At 46.1% G+C, this 16,571-nt stretch overlaps 8 protein-coding genes across 8 annotated transcripts; 2 read left to right on the top strand and 6 right to left on the bottom strand.

Moving 5' to 3' along the window:
- Positions 1-164: 164 nt before the first annotated feature.
- Positions 165-1,227, top strand: V1512DRAFT_246048 (NADP-dependent oxidoreductase domain-containing protein; the record flags this gene model as incomplete). Its single annotated transcript, XM_066914409.1, has 2 exons — positions 165-192; positions 245-1,227. 2 exons carry the CDS (start codon positions 165-167, stop codon positions 1,225-1,227), a joined length of 1,011 nt encoding a protein of 336 aa, XP_066772905.1.
- A 1,109-nt stretch (positions 1,228-2,336) lies between these two features.
- Positions 2,337-3,845, bottom strand: V1512DRAFT_258924 (Metallo-dependent phosphatase-like protein). Its single transcript, XM_066915527.1, has one exon. The coding sequence runs from the start codon at positions 3,816-3,818 to the stop codon at positions 2,370-2,372; it is 1,449 nt and encodes a 482-aa protein (XP_066772904.1). The 5' UTR covers positions 3,819-3,845; the 3' UTR covers positions 2,337-2,369.
- Positions 3,846-5,589, bottom strand: V1512DRAFT_234691 (Alg9-like mannosyltransferase family-domain-containing protein). Its single transcript, XM_066914063.1, has 2 exons — positions 5,379-5,589; positions 3,846-5,328 (listed from the first exon to the last, which is right to left on the bottom strand). Exons 1-2 carry the CDS (start codon positions 5,526-5,528, stop codon positions 3,961-3,963), a joined length of 1,518 nt encoding a protein of 505 aa, XP_066772903.1. The 5' UTR covers positions 5,529-5,589; the 3' UTR covers positions 3,846-3,960.
- Positions 5,590-5,743: 154 nt separating this feature from the next.
- Positions 5,744-8,401, bottom strand: V1512DRAFT_204041 (ras guanine nucleotide exchange factor domain-containing protein; the record flags this gene model as incomplete). The annotated part of the gene is made up of 2 exons (XM_066913316.1): positions 5,744-8,011; positions 8,066-8,401. The coding sequence occupies 2 exons, from the start codon at positions 8,399-8,401 to the stop codon at positions 5,744-5,746; spliced, it is 2,604 nt and encodes an 867-aa protein (XP_066772902.1).
- Positions 8,402-8,571: 170 nt separating this feature from the next.
- Positions 8,572-10,989, bottom strand: V1512DRAFT_97214 (uncharacterized protein). The gene is made up of 3 exons (XM_066918572.1): positions 10,813-10,989; positions 10,552-10,701; positions 8,572-10,506 (listed from the first exon to the last, which is right to left on the bottom strand). The coding sequence occupies exons 1-3, from the start codon at positions 10,846-10,848 to the stop codon at positions 8,743-8,745; spliced, it is 1,950 nt and encodes a 649-aa protein (XP_066772901.1). The 5' UTR covers positions 10,849-10,989; the 3' UTR covers positions 8,572-8,742.
- Positions 10,990-11,159: 170 nt separating this feature from the next.
- V1512DRAFT_258919 (Yos1-like protein) lies at positions 11,160-11,785 on the bottom strand. The gene is made up of 4 exons (XM_066915526.1): positions 11,616-11,785; positions 11,489-11,548; positions 11,335-11,442; positions 11,160-11,280 (listed from the first exon to the last, which is right to left on the bottom strand). Exons 1-4 carry the CDS (start codon positions 11,641-11,643, stop codon positions 11,225-11,227), a joined length of 252 nt encoding a protein of 83 aa, XP_066772900.1. The 5' UTR covers positions 11,644-11,785; the 3' UTR covers positions 11,160-11,224.
- Positions 11,690-13,683, top strand: V1512DRAFT_274430 (uncharacterized protein). Its single transcript, XM_066917778.1, has 4 exons — positions 11,690-12,145; positions 12,192-12,324; positions 12,372-13,305; positions 13,350-13,683. The coding sequence occupies exons 1-4, from the start codon at positions 11,838-11,840 to the stop codon at positions 13,580-13,582; spliced, it is 1,608 nt and encodes a 535-aa protein (XP_066772899.1). The 5' UTR covers positions 11,690-11,837; the 3' UTR covers positions 13,583-13,683.
- On the bottom strand, positions 13,593-14,942 carry V1512DRAFT_258916 (uncharacterized protein). Its single transcript, XM_066915525.1, has 2 exons — positions 13,900-14,942; positions 13,593-13,854 (listed from the first exon to the last, which is right to left on the bottom strand). Exons 1-2 carry the CDS (start codon positions 14,923-14,925, stop codon positions 13,633-13,635), a joined length of 1,248 nt encoding a protein of 415 aa, XP_066772898.1. The 5' UTR covers positions 14,926-14,942; the 3' UTR covers positions 13,593-13,632.
- Positions 14,943-16,571: the final 1,629 nt, after the last annotated feature.

Below are 16,571 nucleotides of genomic sequence, written 5' to 3'. Positions count from 1 at the left end.
CACCGAAATTCAACGTAATCTACGCCGCATGTCTAACGCCGATAGTCATGAGGTTGCTCTCATCTCCGATATATAACGTAAGCGCTCACCCATACCACCCCTATCATCCATTTAACTTAGCTGCTTTGCTTCACTACATACGATAAAAGACAATACAGGATACAATGGCAACCAAAAATCGCGTTATTTTAGGTAAGCCCACAAATGCGACTGAATCAATTGAGTCGATCGATCTAACAATCAGGATGCATGACATTCGGTCCTCCTACAGTCGAGCTGTCTCGAGTCTCGACAATCAAAGAGACGAAAGAGATCTTTCAATGCTTCAAGGATCGTGGCTACAATGAGATTGATACCGCCAGAGTCTACATTGACCGCCAGCAAGAAGCCTGGTCTGCTGAGGCAGGGTGGAAGACCGACTACAACTTCGACATTGCGACAAAGTGCTTTCCTTTCGAGCCGGGCTATCATACAGAAAAGCATCTGACGCAGGAGCTTGAAACATCGTTGGCTGCACTCAAGACAGACTTTGTGAACGTCTACTATCTTCATGTACCTGACCGCAGTGTCCCATTGTTGGAGACAGTTACTGCCATTGACAAGCTTTACAGACAAGGAAAGTTCAAGATCTTTGGTATTTCAAATTACACTGCGTACGAAGTCGCAGAAATGGTCACTCTTTGCCGCGCAAACGGATTTGTCCAGCCTACGCTTTACCAGGCACGATACAACTGTATCACCCGAGACGTCGAGGAAGAACTTTTCCCGGCCCTCAGGCACTACGGTCTTGATATCGTCGTGTTCAACCCGATTGCTGGCGGTCTGTTTTCCGGAAAGTACAACCGGACTTCTGAGCCTACCGAAGGTCGGTTCAGAGGAAACAGTGCCCAAGGTAGCACATACCGTGACAGATACTTCCATGACGCATACTGGACCGCTCTTGACATCGTGCAGCCGGCGGCAGAAAAACACGGCCTGACCATGCTTGAAGTCGCCTTGAGATGGCTCGTCCATCACTCGGCTCTCAAGCTCGGTCCCGCTGTGGGCCAAAAGGGCGACGGTATTATCATCGGGGTATCTTCTAAATCCCAACTGGAGAATGATTTGGACGCACTCGAGAAAGGTCCCTTACCTGAAGATGTGATTGAAGCACTTGACAAGGCGGCCAAGATAGCCAGAACAGAGTCCAATCCTTACTGGTATGGCAAGTTGGAGTATTCTTATTAAATGCCTACATGCATGGTATGGTGAATGATATTGTCGTCGATAGTCATGCGATTGAACAGGCGTCGCCTCTTATAAATCGTTATTCTGCATTGACTACTCCATTTGGCTCGGAACTTTACGATTTATTTCTTTTAAACTGTATAAACACCAAAGCTGAACTTAAATTGAATTGCAGATCTGTAACTCGTGAGATTGAACTCACTGTCGTCATCTCAGTGAGTGCTTTGTCTATTTCTACCAGCCTGTTCATATTTCACAGCAACAGCTTCTCAAATTGCTAATAACTACAATGCAGAGTAAACGCTTAACCATTAGTAATTTCCAACATGCGCTTATTTGCCTCGTTTTTAAGGCGCGTTCATTTCGCATTGAAAACGTTGGAAATGGTACTTAGACGTCGCCCTGAGGCCCCAATCCTATGAAAACTACAGACCAATAACAACTATTATAATTCTTATTTGTGTTTGTGAACATTAGTATATAGCTAGCAAGGTGATGTAAATCTGATCATGTTGTTGTCAGATTTCTACAATACATAGAGTCCCTAAAGTCTTACAAACGCTTTGTTATGGCAGATATTTACATTCTAATTCTACACGTGTAATATTTTGTTTGCTATTATACGTCTTAAACATTTCAATCTTTTGTAGTTTCTACCCATTTCAACAAACGGTTTTGACACGAACACTTTGATAATATACGCATTAGCAAATAAAAATAAGTGAGAGCAGCAATAGAAAAAGAACAAAAACGAAAGTGATTAATTTTTTACTAGTTAAATGGCCGTGGCTTAATGGGACTGATAATACCAGAATCAATCCTTCTCCATGAGCAGGAAGCTTGGTCTGCCGAGGCGGAGTTACAGACTTGACTATGACTTCAATATTGTAACAAAGTGCTGCCCTTGTCAACATGGCTAACATTCAGAAAAGCATCTGAAGCAACAACTCGAATCGTCACTGTCCAAATTGAGGCATACTCTGTAAATATTTGAACTATGTCCATGTGCCGAACCGGCTGCTTACGAAATCGCCAATGTGCTTGACAAGGAAGCCAAGATCACCACAGCTGACTGCAACGTTGACTACCAGGCCAAGCGGGAGTGGACATACGATGCTTAAAAAAATTTTTACTGTACTAACTTACACCACGTTCCGAAACAATAACCACATGTAAATTACGCAGACCACACTCGCGACTTTGCTCATCCGAACCATGAACTCATTCTTGAACGTTGCTGGCCGTCCCCAGATCCTAATTGCCCACTTGTTGCTCCATATCTTGCGTGACATGACAGTGTAGTAGTTCGTATACACGCTGCCTCCCCATTTTTTTTCACTCCCAAGCACGTCCAGCCCTGGTGTGCCGTACTTTTTCCGCGCTCGCCACGCCTTATATGCGGCCGCGTACTCGACCACAAATGTCACAATCAAGATCTTAAAGTAAAACTTAAAAATATCGAACTGGCTCGGCAGCATGCACAGCCTAGCCTGCAGCGTCGGTCGGTCGGTCGTGCCGTCGCGCGGGTTCCAGAGCGAGATCATTTCAAACGCGGGGTACGACACACCCATCGCGATCGAAAACGTCTTGACCGTGTACTCTACCGTCGTGTGTCTGCCCTGGGCGTACTCGTGTACGTGTCTGCATGCGTCGTGGTCGTCGCCCGAAAATACGGCGACCGGGTGCAGTTTGTGCAGGATCTCATCCGACAGGTCGGAGTTCAGTACGTTCTGGTACTGGTACCCTTTTGCAATCGGGATCGACGGGTTGCCTTCGCGCTTTGGTCCGCATGGTGAATCTGGCGGTCGGTACAGCGGGATGTGGGTCAACAGGACGAGCGGGAACGGGTCGGTGTGGCTTTTCCTGACAATATCGTCAAAGAACGCCCGCGGTGGACCGTAAATTTCTTCATTGTTTGTGTTCATCATTGAGTCTGTGTCAAGTATGACAATGCTGTGGTTGCCAATCACAATCTGCCTATTCGGTTCGCCGAAATATGCCGTGAACCGCTGTAACGCGTCGACCACGATCGTGTCTCCGAGCCCAATGTCGTGATTCCCAGCAGTTTCAAACAATGTCAGTTTTCCTTCTTTGACTGGGAAGATCTTCTGGAACCGCTTAAACTCATCCACCCAGACATCGTGATCCCATTCTCTTCCTCCGTCAAACAAATCGCCTAGAAATATCGTCGCGTCCGAGTCAAGCATCGACTCAAGGTAGCCCCATGTTCTGTGCATGTACTTATCTACGTAATACTCCGTCAATCCCAGAAACACAAAATTCCGACCAGGATAAGTGTGGGGATCTACTAACTGCGGATCCGCAACCAGCACAACTCTTTCCGGGCTAGCTCCTTCAGGCCAGTTTTCCCATCTCGACCAGTCACACGCATCAATTGCGCTCGAATACACGGTCCGCTCGCCCCAGTACAGTACGTGCAGCCATACAACGACCATTGCGGTGACTGCGTTGATCCACTTCGACACCGACACCGACAGCGGCCCCTTAAACGGCCAAAGTTGGTACTGTTCTGACCGCGGCCGTGCCGGATGATACAGATTTGGAGGGTACGATGCCTCGTAAGTCGGCATTGCCAGTGGGAAATAAGATGTTTATTTAGTGTGTGTGTGATTGGACCCTGAATTAAAAAAGACCAGTGATGACGTCTTGGGCCCTGAGCCGCTCGGCCAATTGTTTACATTTTACCACCCTCGGAGATTATTTTAATGAACTTCACAGTCCCCGACGAGCAAACACCTTCACGATCTCGCGCATATCGACAATCTGTTCCCACCAGCGCGGAACCTTGTAGAATTCTGGGCCGAACTCCTTCCATGGCACTACAACTCCTTTCAACGCAGACACAACGCCGACCTTGAGCCACGCGGTCGCAGGCCCGTACATACTCGCCGGCTCCTGCTCAAACGTAGACAAAAAATTAATCGTTGGTGCAATACTTCTTAACTCCTCTAAATCCTCCGTCCGGTCGTACGTGATGTTGGGATGCGTAAATGTGAACAGCGTTGCGCCGGACATGCACGACGGCACGTCAAAATGCGCCGTGATTGGAGGCATGACCTCAGAAGCGTTGGCCTTTGCGCGCGCAAGCTCGTCAACCGCAGAGTGCACAATCTGCACCGCGTGGCCGCCGGGGTAATTCATACTCGAAATCGCCAGCAGCGCGGCAGCGATGGCAAACGTGCCGGCCGCGGTCACGGCTAGCAGGACCGCGGTGATGTACAAGTTCACGCTCTTGCGCATCCGGTTCGAGATCCATGCCGCAGTCACGGCACACGGCACGGTCAGCACTGGCACGACGTAGACAATGAATCGCCATTCCTTATGGGCCTGCGCCGAGTGCACACACACGTACGTCACGTACGGCAGTAAAAGCCCGACCATCCTTCTGAAGTCGACCACCAAACTCAAAACTAAAAGCGGCACGGCGGCAGGATTCAACAGCAATTTCGGGATGTGGATAGTGAAGTACGTGTGCCACGGATCGACCCCCCAATCACTCGCCCGGCCGAGCACGACATTGAAATAAAATCCGTACGCTTCCGGCACCATTGGAAAGTCCCAAAAATACGAATCAACCGCAAAGGAAACAATGATCCCGATCAACACGCCCTGTAATCCGAGCATAATGGCAGGCACGAGCTTGATCTGTCGTCGAATCAACGCGGTTCCGGTCACGGTCGCGGCCAAAACAGCCAGCTCGCACCGAAACACGACCGCACAAAAAGCAAGTATAAAAATAGAGCTACTCGGTCGTCGTTTGACGTATTTGGCAGACGCAACCATTACTAACGGCATGACCATCATGTTTGGCAGCGTCCGGCTGGAGTAATACGTCACATGAAACTGCGTATACTGCAGCAACGCAAACCACCACGCCGTACGCACGCCGTACTCTGCTGTAACCGCCCCTCTGAAATACACCATCCCTGCCCAATTAAAAAACCCAACGACCATTCGGACGAGGTACTGCATCTCCAGCTTGGAATCTAGTAAATACGTAAACGGCTTCGATATGGCCGACACCGCCAGCGCTCCTAAAAACGTCCGAGGAACAGCGCCAGGAAACTCAAAGTGGTCGTACTATTGCATTGACTTAACACCTGACACTTTCACAGACCAATTGTACTTACTGAACGCCGATCGGACCCATGAACCAGCATATCGTGGATCGCATGCAGATTAAACGACTCCTCAACTTTTGTATACGGCGATACAAAGATATGTGTTAGTACTAAAATCCAGTAGAAATAGTCAAGACCGTCCATTTTCATTCGCGCCATCTTGACCCAATATGCCGCTATCTTGATCGCGAATGGGCTGTCTTGCACTGTTTACGTCTTGAGCCGCGCAGACTCTCTACCCTCATACGCGCCCGCCTGTCAAAGCACGTACATAGCCATATACTGTATTATTCTGCACATGGTCTACGTAAGAAATACCAAGCCAAATATCCATTACTACCCAAAAAAAACCAAAAAATGTCACCCTATCTCGCTCATTTTGCAATCTTCTCATCCTGCCAGCCCAATACATCAGGCTCATGATGCTGTACCGGCTTAGGCTCAATAATGCAGCTCCGTCTGTACAGCATATGCTGATCTGCAACACACATTTCATGCGTTTTCGCAATTGACAAATCAAGCCACGCCTGTAACTCCGGCACGCCTTGAAACCGGTACGGTACCTGAAAGCGTTGCAAGTCCGCAATAATTTTCGTCGTTCGCACGTGTTTGTCGAAATTGATCACCGGCGACGCGTCCGGTGTGTCGGGACGGAACATGCGATAGTCCGAGTTTCCCTCGTCCGCAAACGTCAGATCGGTCAGGTACAGACCCAGGTACGGCAAGCATGGCGTCGACTGGTTTTTCAGCAGCGTCCGGTACGACGCGTAATTCTTTTCGTACACAATTATGCTTTTCAGTTCTGTAAACAAAGAATGGTACCGTAACGGTAACAATTCCCATGTCTTCTTCAATCTCCAAATCACCGAGCTCTGCAACGCACACATGATCGCCATCAGGCAGTTATAGTTTTTGAGCTCCAGACATTTTTCTGCAACCCTGATCCAATGTCTGATGATGGTGGTCCGCACCTTGATCGGCACGTCGCCGGCCAACACAGTCTCACTAATGTAATTTGCAAGATCAGTCGATAAACTCGACATTGCTTTCACATTCACTGCCGTGCTCCGCCCGCTTTTTTTTGAAAACTCCTGACTAAGCAGCTCTTCAGGCACGATCTGACAAAACAAACGTGACTCTTTGATTGTGATTTGCCGCGCCAGCTCAAGTGGGTCAAATTCAAGAATCATCGGCGCAGGGCCGTCGCCTCCACTCTGTACGTATCGGCCAACGGTCACTAAAAATTGCCGGGTCACGATCGGCGTCGGCACTGACAACGAATCTGGCAGTAAAATCCCGAGAGACGCGTCGATGTCGAGTTTGGACATTGATCGTGGTACCAGCGGCTTATCAGTCATGTCCACCCGTTGCGACAAATCCAGCAGCCGGGTCCGCGCAAACGGCAGATGTGTCTTCAACGCTCCATTCGCAAAATCAATTATCAACGGTAATGCCTCGTTATCGGTCTGCCGCCGCCAATGCGACTCCATCCATCCTTTGAACGCATTGTACACCCGCAATCGGGCCGCGAGCACGTTTGGCTCGTCCGGCGAGAGCGATGAAAACCGATGTATCAGAGCTTGCGCGAATGCGACCGGGTTCGTGAAAGATCTAAAAGTAAGAAAAAATGTTGCGACAAAAAGCGCGTCCGGAGTCGCGTCATTCGCCGTCAGTTGCTTGACTAGCGCTTCGAGCGAACCCCCCTGAACCTGTCCATCTGCGTTGAACAGCACGCGATCTTGCAACGGCGTACGGACAAACTTCTCATTCGTCCTGACCGAAGCCGGAAACGCCAGTTTTTCCATCTCGGTTTCTTCAAACGCTTCGACGGCCGCGGCTGACTTGGCCGCCAGTCCGAGCTGCGCACGTAAATGCTGCTCGAGCTGCCGCCGATCGACGTCAAGCTTGAAATCACCAATCCGGTCAATCACAAACTTGGACTTTGCAAGACATAACCCCGCCGCACCCAGACACAAGATCACGGTCATGACCAAGTTCTCTGCCTCCGAGCTGACTTGACCATTATCTGTTTTTGTCTGAGCTGCCACGACCTCCCGCGCAGCAGTCACTAACGACGTCACACGCATGTACATTGCCTCTTTTGCTTCATCTAAACTATACACCACTGGCGACGCTCGGGCCGCGATGGTCTCGACCACGGCTAACAGTTCCCGCGCAGCGTGAACGCTTTGTCTTGTTGTGAGCAGTAACTGCGCCGGTGCGTGTATGTCATCGTACTTGATCTCCAGAAATGAGCTCATACACACTAACAGCACGTCGTAGAGAAAATTCAGTCTAGTCAATGCTGACACTGGCTTGAGGTCATACGTCACACTTCCGGAACTATAACTCGATCGCTCTGATCTGAGCAGATGCTCTGAAGAAGCAAAAGACGGCAGCGCTGGAAGTGCGTTTGGGTCTTCTTGTTCCTGTGCCGAGTATACGTCCAGAAACTGTGCTGCTTTACATACGATCCGATATGTGCACTGGATCATGTCGTCCCCAATCGAATCCGACCTGGGACTGTCTTTCGCCAACTTTACCAGCGCAGCTAGTTCAGCAAGTAAAGCACGACGCGTCCGTCGTATATCATCATATTCAATCACAGCGTAAGAATCCCTTGTAGTACAGTGGGTTAGGTCCTGCATCCAGTCAGTCCATCAGGTTTACTCACGATCCTTAAACAGAAAACACACCAGTAAACATCTCACACCGGAAACCATAGTATCAACCGCAATCTGCCCTATTCGCATTGTCTCTCGAGGACTTAGCACCAGGTTCAATGCTGCAACAAGCAAAGGCTGTACAGGGGTACTATCAAATGGTTCACAATAACTAACAGGAACCCAGCCTCTACTACCAGACACAAGAGACGACGCGTCTCCCCAGCCCGACGCGTGACGTGAATGCAGCAACAGAACATCTCCGACTTCGAACGCAAGCCACTCTCCCTTTTGTTCCGATTCTGTGCTTTCCAGCTGAGCTGGATCAAATGAATGAGTACTGCGAAGGAAAGGATGATATGACAGCATATTCTATAATGTGTTTATGTATATTGTGCCGCGTTATATCATCATTTCTCTGCAAATCTTCTGCTCTTGATCTTCCCAGTTATATGATGTGATTTGACTGTGCCGTATTAAATTGTGTGGGGCGGTCCCTCCTCATAATCACCACTTATCACACATAGAGTTCGATATTGTGGATAAGTTACGAAACCCTTACAATGCTATCCAACTATATTCTGTTGCAACAAAAATGAAAACAAGTCAAAACTATGAAAAGACCAAATACGACTTTTAAATAAAATGCGCCATGTAAACTTACTATCCCGTCCCCGACCCCGCCGTCCGTCCCTGCCACGCATCATAGATTACTTGTTCTTGCTCGACGACATCGTGCTTGCACTGTCTCGTCGCCAGAACTTTGGTTTCTGTGAGATTGAATTGCTTTTGAATCTCGACAAACCAGGCGTGTTTCCGCCCTCCTTCTTGCTCTTAACTTCCATCGCAGACGCAGTTCGTTGGATCATCGGTGTGGGTGTCGACGACACAGATACAGAATACTGCCGGCCGATTTTTTTGTCGTACGGTGACTGGCCGTTCGGAAGAAGCTGTACGTCGGATGCATGAGTAGATGACGTGGATGAAGCAGACGACGTCGGAGTGGACGAAGCCGCGGTCGTAGATGTTGAAGGCGAAACGGCAAGAGCTGATGCACTCGGTACTGGCGCCTTTTGCACAATCGGGACCGCGGTCTGTCCTTCCACTGGCATTGACAATGTCGTTTCTTCCTTCGCTGTTCCGTATCGGCGTTCTCGCTCATAGTCGTCTTGCGAAATCTCCTGATAGAACAAAATGTACGCACACGCAAGGCCTGGCTTGTCACCGAAAAAGTTGGTCACGTAATCGTCATCGACTTGTTCCACCATCTCATCATCGTATAAAACCCAGCCGGTATGTTCAGTCTTAACAATTGACACGTAGTGTCCATGGTAAGGGCCACCCCCAATATGAACGACCACAGAGTATAGTTCGTAGATTCTGTCGGGATCTTGCACATCGTCGGTAGTGTTAAACAGGCGCAAATGATATGGAAAGACTACTCGGTGAAACAGTTTGACGTTGCGCTGCATGTCTTCAGTGAATTTGAAACGTTTCAGATGTAATGCGAGAATTCGCGGCATACGCTTAATCTTCATGCGCTTCTCTGCCTCTTGCAGTCCACCACAGCAATCGCAATGGAACTTATTGGACTCGCAAAGCATTTCTGATGCAGAAAACTGTCGAAGACATGAAGTCACAGAAGAATGTTGTTCCAAATCAATCGAAAGATCCAGAAATTGCTCGTCTCTACGAGATACGTTCTCACAAGTCAGACATTTGGTTTCCGAAGTCAATAATCCCTTGAACAGTTCATTGACCCGTTTCGTAGTCGCATCGCTGTCAATCAGCCCTGCTTCTTTCAATTCACGCTCGTGCTGTTCGACATTGTCCACAACTTCGTTGAGCAGAAAGTTGAAAAACTCGTGTGCATCTTGATGCATAGAAGATCTAAACATTTCGTTTTGGCGTTTCAGAACTTCAATCAGTTTTGCAGGAGAAACAATCCCCACTCTTGATCGACTTTCGACCATTGCTTCAAACACGTCTTTTAAAGTAGTGAACAAACTTTCTTTCATGCCGTAGTAAGTATTCATGCTGTGGTCCATATTAATGATTGGTCCAACGGTCAAAGCCGACTTTTTCTTTTGCTCTGGTGTTGCTGTATCTTCGCCACGAAGCGGGAGTGAGTTTGAATTGGCAATTCCGATTACACCTCCGGTTAACGCACTAGCTACAACGTTCCCAACCGTTGTGGCCGCGTTAGAAGCTGCAATTTGAGCTGCAGAAGGTGGTTTCTTTTTGTCTTTCTTGCGCTTATCGTCGTTTCTGGACTCTGCATTCTCGATTGCCTCCTTTTCTGCCTGTTGCTTCATTGCGACTAAAAATGGATGAGGTGCATCACCATGAACAGACGTACGTCGCGGTCGAGGCTTACGAGTGTTGGCAGGCGGGTAGTTTATGATTGCGTCACGAAACGATTTGGAATAGTAGAGACATTGTAAGACGGAGTTGCAGTAGCAGGTGTATCCGAACTATTGGTGATTAGTAATAATCAGCGATATAAAATCATTACACACATTTTCCATTCCAAAAAACTTATCACTTCCATCTTTCTTTTCGGGTAAAGATTCGATTCCCTTCATTCCAGTCTCAACCAGTGGGGAGGTCAACCCCGCAGTGGTGGAGTTTGTAGACTTCGGAGTTGAATTCGTCGGGGCCGGTGCGTTCTATGGACATTGCATTAGAACTAACATTATGGAAGTGTTATCAATCGTCATTTGATGATAGTTTCAGAGCAAAATGAGGTTGAGATTGTGTGTAAATTGGATGATGCTTACCTGCTGAACACTCCCGCGCCTTTTAAAGAATGACATTCTTTTATACGGTAATATCAAATAAAACGACTAATTTGATAATAAACTAATAATCAAAAAAAAAACTCAAACAAAATCAAATACAAATAAATGACGATTTTAGGGAGTCAAAATTGAAGGAGAAATGAGTGGAGCTTTTCGACGACGATTAAACTCAAACTTGACTTGAAGCGGAGAACACTCGATAGCCGCACAGATAGTCACGTGACATTCTCGTTTATCGATCAAATGTGCATTTTGTTTGTGTAGCGTACAGTGCGAGTATTACTATCAAGTGTAGTAAAATAACAAATAAGGCTTATGGTTGGTATATATAATATATATTATATATATTATACATATTATACATATTATACATACTATATAAAACACAAACTTATCCTAATATCAATTCATATATAATAACAATACTGTTTAATCCAATTAACGGTACTATAAACAAACATCAATACTCATTATTCTCACTGTAATACCCACAATACTTACTTCTCATTAACGTTCTCACTGCTGATATCAGATTAATCATTTTGTTCTTCACACTTGCAGACTCTGACATGCCAAATCCTGAATCAATCTGAACTGAAGACCATCCAACTATTCATCAATATTTTCTATTTCAGTCTTATTCCATTCAACTCACTTCTTGCTAAAAATCGATCTTCGCTTAAAACTGCAATTGAATTGATCAATAGAAGAATGACTACATCATTCAATTAGCACTGGTCGCAATCTCAACTGCCTTCATTCTTCGTTCACTAAACACCTACCATAAAGCAACTTCCCAAGTCCAAACATCTTCAATTATTAAAATATTATTCTAGTGTTATTCTGGTACTGTTTAATGTTCTCCTGATCAAAAGATTGCTGTTATTTCTCAACCTCAGGCAGTTTAACTGCACAAAGTTCAAACTCATCTGAGCCGCGCGCGCGCATCTCGATGGCACGTCTCCACGTCCACACGTCTCTTAACACGTCATAGTCCGCACATAATGTCATTTTCACCAAACCCAGCTAAACAAATTCCGGGAATAAGAAGAGAACCACTGTGGGATTTAATCAAAACTACATTTAAACCAGATCCCCACGCAAAGCTTTCATCTAAACTTGCAATCTACGCCTGTCTGTTCTTCATCCTCCTAACTTTAGGTGTCGTGTTTTCATACATTTTCGTCAAATTTGCTGGCAGAGTTGTCGGAGGTCGGATACGCAATAAAAACGATGCTGTTAGAAAGAAAATATTGAGCAGGATCAAATGTGAAAACAGAGCTGTTATAATCGGATTCTTTCATCCTTATTGGTACATTTCCGTCTCTCTGATCCTGCTGCAAATGCTGATTCTATAGCGATGCTGGTGGTGGAGGTGAACGGGTTTTATGGGCCGCAGTACATGCTACATTACGAGAATACCCAAATGTCATTTGCGCAATCTATACTGGAGACAAAGTATCCAAGACAGATATCATATCTAAAGTCAAGGTTAGTGTTGCGCCGAGTTTTCAATGTCATCATATTGATACTTTCAGACCATATTTGGAATTGAACTTGACGAATACAGAACAGAGATTGTGTACTTGACTAAACGCAGACTGGTCGACGCATCCATCTACCCCTGCTTCACGCTTCTTGGTCAGGCATTAGGCTCAGTTCCTCTCATAGTCGAAGCAATCAATACGCTAGTTCCTGACGTGTTTATTGACACTATGGGATACGCATTCACATTCCCAGTCGTGTCTGTATTCTTAACAATTCCTGTTGCTGCATACGTTCATTATCCAATGATTTCAACCGACATGTTCTCAACCCTTTCTGTCTTGCAATTGCCAAAGTACATATACTGGCGTATTTTCGCACTGTTATATGCATGTGCAGGACTCTTTGCAGATGTCGTGGTCGTGAATAGCACTTGGACTTACAACCACATAACCTCAGTCTGGTGGATCAACAAATTCTACTCGCTCGCGGTCGACATATCAAAGAAGCTAGATACCCAGATTATGTACCCTCCGTGCGCGACCGAGGACTTGCACTTCTCTGTAGACACGCCTCGAAAACCAATCGTGCTGTCAATTGCGCAATTTCGTCCAGAAAAAAGACACGACATTATAATACGCCAGTTTGCGAAGTATGTCAAGAGCGGCAAGTCAAGTGTGCCTGCGAATTTGCAGCTGGTACTCATTGGGTCTGTGCGAGACGATTCAGATAAAAAGCGAGTGTACGATTTGCGCATTCTGGCTCGCGAGCTCGAAGTCGAGGATCAAGTCAAATTTGTCCTCGAAGCAAAGTGGGACCTGGTCAAAGATTATTTACGGACAGCGAGCGTAGGTGTGAACGCGATGTGGAACGAGCATTTTGGGATCGGCGTGGTTGAATACATGGCCGCGGGTCTAATCCCTGTCGTGCACGAATCAGGAGGGCCGAGGCTTGACATTGTCGTACCATTCGACAACGAACCGACCGGTAAGTTCTGCGTTTTCAAGGTAATTTCAAATTGACAATCTCAGGGTTCCATTTTTCGACAGATAAGAACAGTACATCGACGCTTGCGAACGCGCTCGATCGGGTATTCAGGTTATCGTCGCTCGAGCAAATCGAATACCGGACTCGCGCGCAGAAATCTGCTGATAGGTTCAGCGAAGCCCGGTTTGAAGATTCATGGCTCGAACGATTGCAAGTGCTGATGATGCTGGAGCAGTATCGACGCGTAGATAGATTGTCACGGTCGTTACCGTCATGAATGTATATATGTACAGGAAAAGTTTATTGTGTGCTATCTTCTATGTACAGTTACTTGACTTTATACTTGATTGTTTCTTCCTCTGGAATTGTAGTTTTTAGCAGTTTTGTCATTGACTTCTCGTCTAAGTCAAGCATTATTCTCTTGGCGTTCGTTGGCTCGGCTAGTGGTTCAGTCTGGGTCTTGTCGGGCACGAATGGGTAATACCGACGCATGAACGCGTTTTGCACAACAGAATAGAGAGCTGAGGTCAGCCAGTAAATGGTATATGACTAGTTTATTAGTAAATTGTTTTAAACAGCCGACAGAATACTGACAGATGGGTAGAAAAAAGACAGAGAAATCAAGAACAGACCACCTGTTCGCGAGAGCACGAACGCGACCGACGTCCGGAACGATCTTGGTGTCTGTCTGAACTTGCGAGCACTGTCTGACTCACGCACAAATCCCTCAATGTTAAAAAACGTTGTCGCGGTGAATGCTAACGGCAGAATGGTGTACGGGTCAACCACATCGAGATTCGTGAACCACAACATGCCTTGGTCCGAATAATTCGTACCCGGACTCAAGACCGCGGTCGCGTCTGACCTGGCGTTGGAGTAGTATGCGACTCCACGGCTGCCAAAGAACAAAATGACCATTTGTGAAAATGCTACGGCGTATGTCTTGTACAGACTAGCGTCAAATTTGAGATTCAAACTTCTGTTATACTCCCTTAAAAACGTTGTGACTGATTTGCGGGTGAGTTGTCCCTCCGGCTGAGCAAAAAAAGCATCAACCAACTTTGGCGGCGAACTGGTGTCCGGGACCATGGTTTTGTCATATAATTTCGGTAGCAGTATCATTGAACGACGCCGGGCAGCATTCCCGATTACTGCCGCTGACGACAAAACCACGTCTGATAATTTGTTCATTTTTTGTGCGTTTTTCCTACTCCAAAAAGAAACAGGTAACGTCATTGTGAGTCTGAGAAGAATGCAAGTGATTGGGATCACATAGCCATAGTTCAGCCCGGTCGCGTTGTGGACACCAAGAAATAGTTGAAACGAGTAGTACCCGACAATCATGGACTTCTCCATCATGACATTATACGCGTCCACAATCCAATTGATACTGCCAGCCACCATATCCGAGCCCGAAAACATGTCAAATCCCATTGTACTCGTGGTACTGGCGACAGAAGCAATCGCCTCGAGTTCAGGCGACCGGGCTTGAGGACTCGACGAGAACATTCGCTCAAATTCTGGCTTGTAAAGCATCATAGTCGCCGGCAGACGGTCTATCCGCGGCAGTTGCAATGCACCACCTAGCGGCCGGTACAAACTTCGGAGCGTTCTTGACATTTTGCTGTTCAGATACTTTCGACTTTCTCGAGACTTTCAATTTGTGCTGAAATTTAGCGTGCGGCGGTCAAAATTAGGCTTAGGGTACGGAACTTGCCGCATTCAATGTTGCATCCGTACGTTGGACTATTACGAAAGTTATAATAAACAGTGATCTTTATAACAACGTGCAATGCAAGATGAGTAAATCTAAGTGTAGTATAGAGCTTGCAACTGAAGACTGTTCTTTGCAATTGGAGATTACACACTGAGTGTTCCTGGGAGGAATGAGTACTTGCACATGCTTGATAACGTCGTGATAGCAGCATCTAAGCAGCCACGGTCAAACTGAGCTACATAGTTTGTGTTCTTCTAGATTCTTTAGAACTTGCTCTTGTTCAATGGATCTATGGAACGGTTACGTAGCGTTTACTGCGGCGGAAAACTTAGGCCTCTCAGAAGCTACCTCCTGAATGTGCTATCGTGCCTGTCGCTCCAAATGTTCATATTTTTTACATTGAACACTTTCTGGTTCTACTGTAATACTTATCTTAATAATGATAGTCAGGGCTTTATAAGTGGTCATGTAAACTATATAGCTAAATTTAACTCTCATTGACAGACTTGCTGTTTCAAACTATTAGCTGCTGTTACTTTTATGAATTGCGATGTCGTCGTTATATTTCATTCAATAAACTCGTTCCTATTTGATAGCTTATTTGTGCAAATATTGTCTTAGTACTTATACTGACTTTTACTAGTTTGATACCTGATGAATGAAAAATCAATGTTTTTTATTTTCAAATTATTGAGAACATACAGAAATTCGAGTACAACCAGTATATCAATTAGATCTGTGCAGCTTTTTCAGTTCTTTATGTAAGTTTGGTTCAATAAGCATAAATTTACTTTTATATTATTTAATTATTTCCGCAAACCCATTAGGTGTTGCAGAGAATTGAAATTTTATAACATAGTGTCATGCCCTGTTGCTAAAAGAGACAGAAGAGACGATGACTGACGCGTATTTGCTTCAGGCCAGCAATTTGATATGAATATGTCATTGATACGAATATATCAAAATGCTCGATCCAGCAAAAGCAGCTTGCAAAAATACGGTTTACAAGTAGTTACACATATTTCAGCCCGACTGCATATACGCTGAAATCGGCGTGCGTTTGGAATATGTGCAATCCATGTCCATCATCATAGTATCCAGTCACTATTCAATGATTAACAAAAGCTCTGACACTACACTCACACTCCACGAGCACGCGATGTCGTAGTCTGTGTGTTCTAGAATCCGGGTGCGGCGTATGGCGGCGTAATTTTGAGTCATGACAGAAGGTGCGCCGATGGCGCTTTTATGCTTCTCCCGTTATAAGTTCCAGGCGAACATCACCAAACAAATGACGGAGATTCACATAGGAATGAACTGTCGTAGCATCTCCAAATCAACACTCGTTTATTTACGTGTCGTTCAAAATTGGTTGACGTTCTTGTTGTAAGTCTTCAAATGAATTTCTACAAACTTGGCTAACGGCTGGATGCGATGATGTGAAAAGACCAGTCAGTCATCCGAGCAACCAGAGTATCTTCTTGCTATTGTAGCCAAACAACCATTTATCTAGCCATCCCGTCTACACATCAACATAAAAGAACTGCTC

This window comes from Lipomyces arxii (genome assembly GCF_038497795.1).
Source record: "Lipomyces arxii strain Phaff 12-163 unplaced genomic scaffold V1512scaffold_3, whole genome shotgun sequence".
NCBI lineage: Eukaryota > Fungi > Ascomycota > Lipomycetes > Lipomycetales > Lipomycetaceae > Lipomyces > Lipomyces arxii.
Note: the sequence above shows the minus strand (reverse complement) of the source record. Positions and strands in the feature narration are given on the sequence as shown.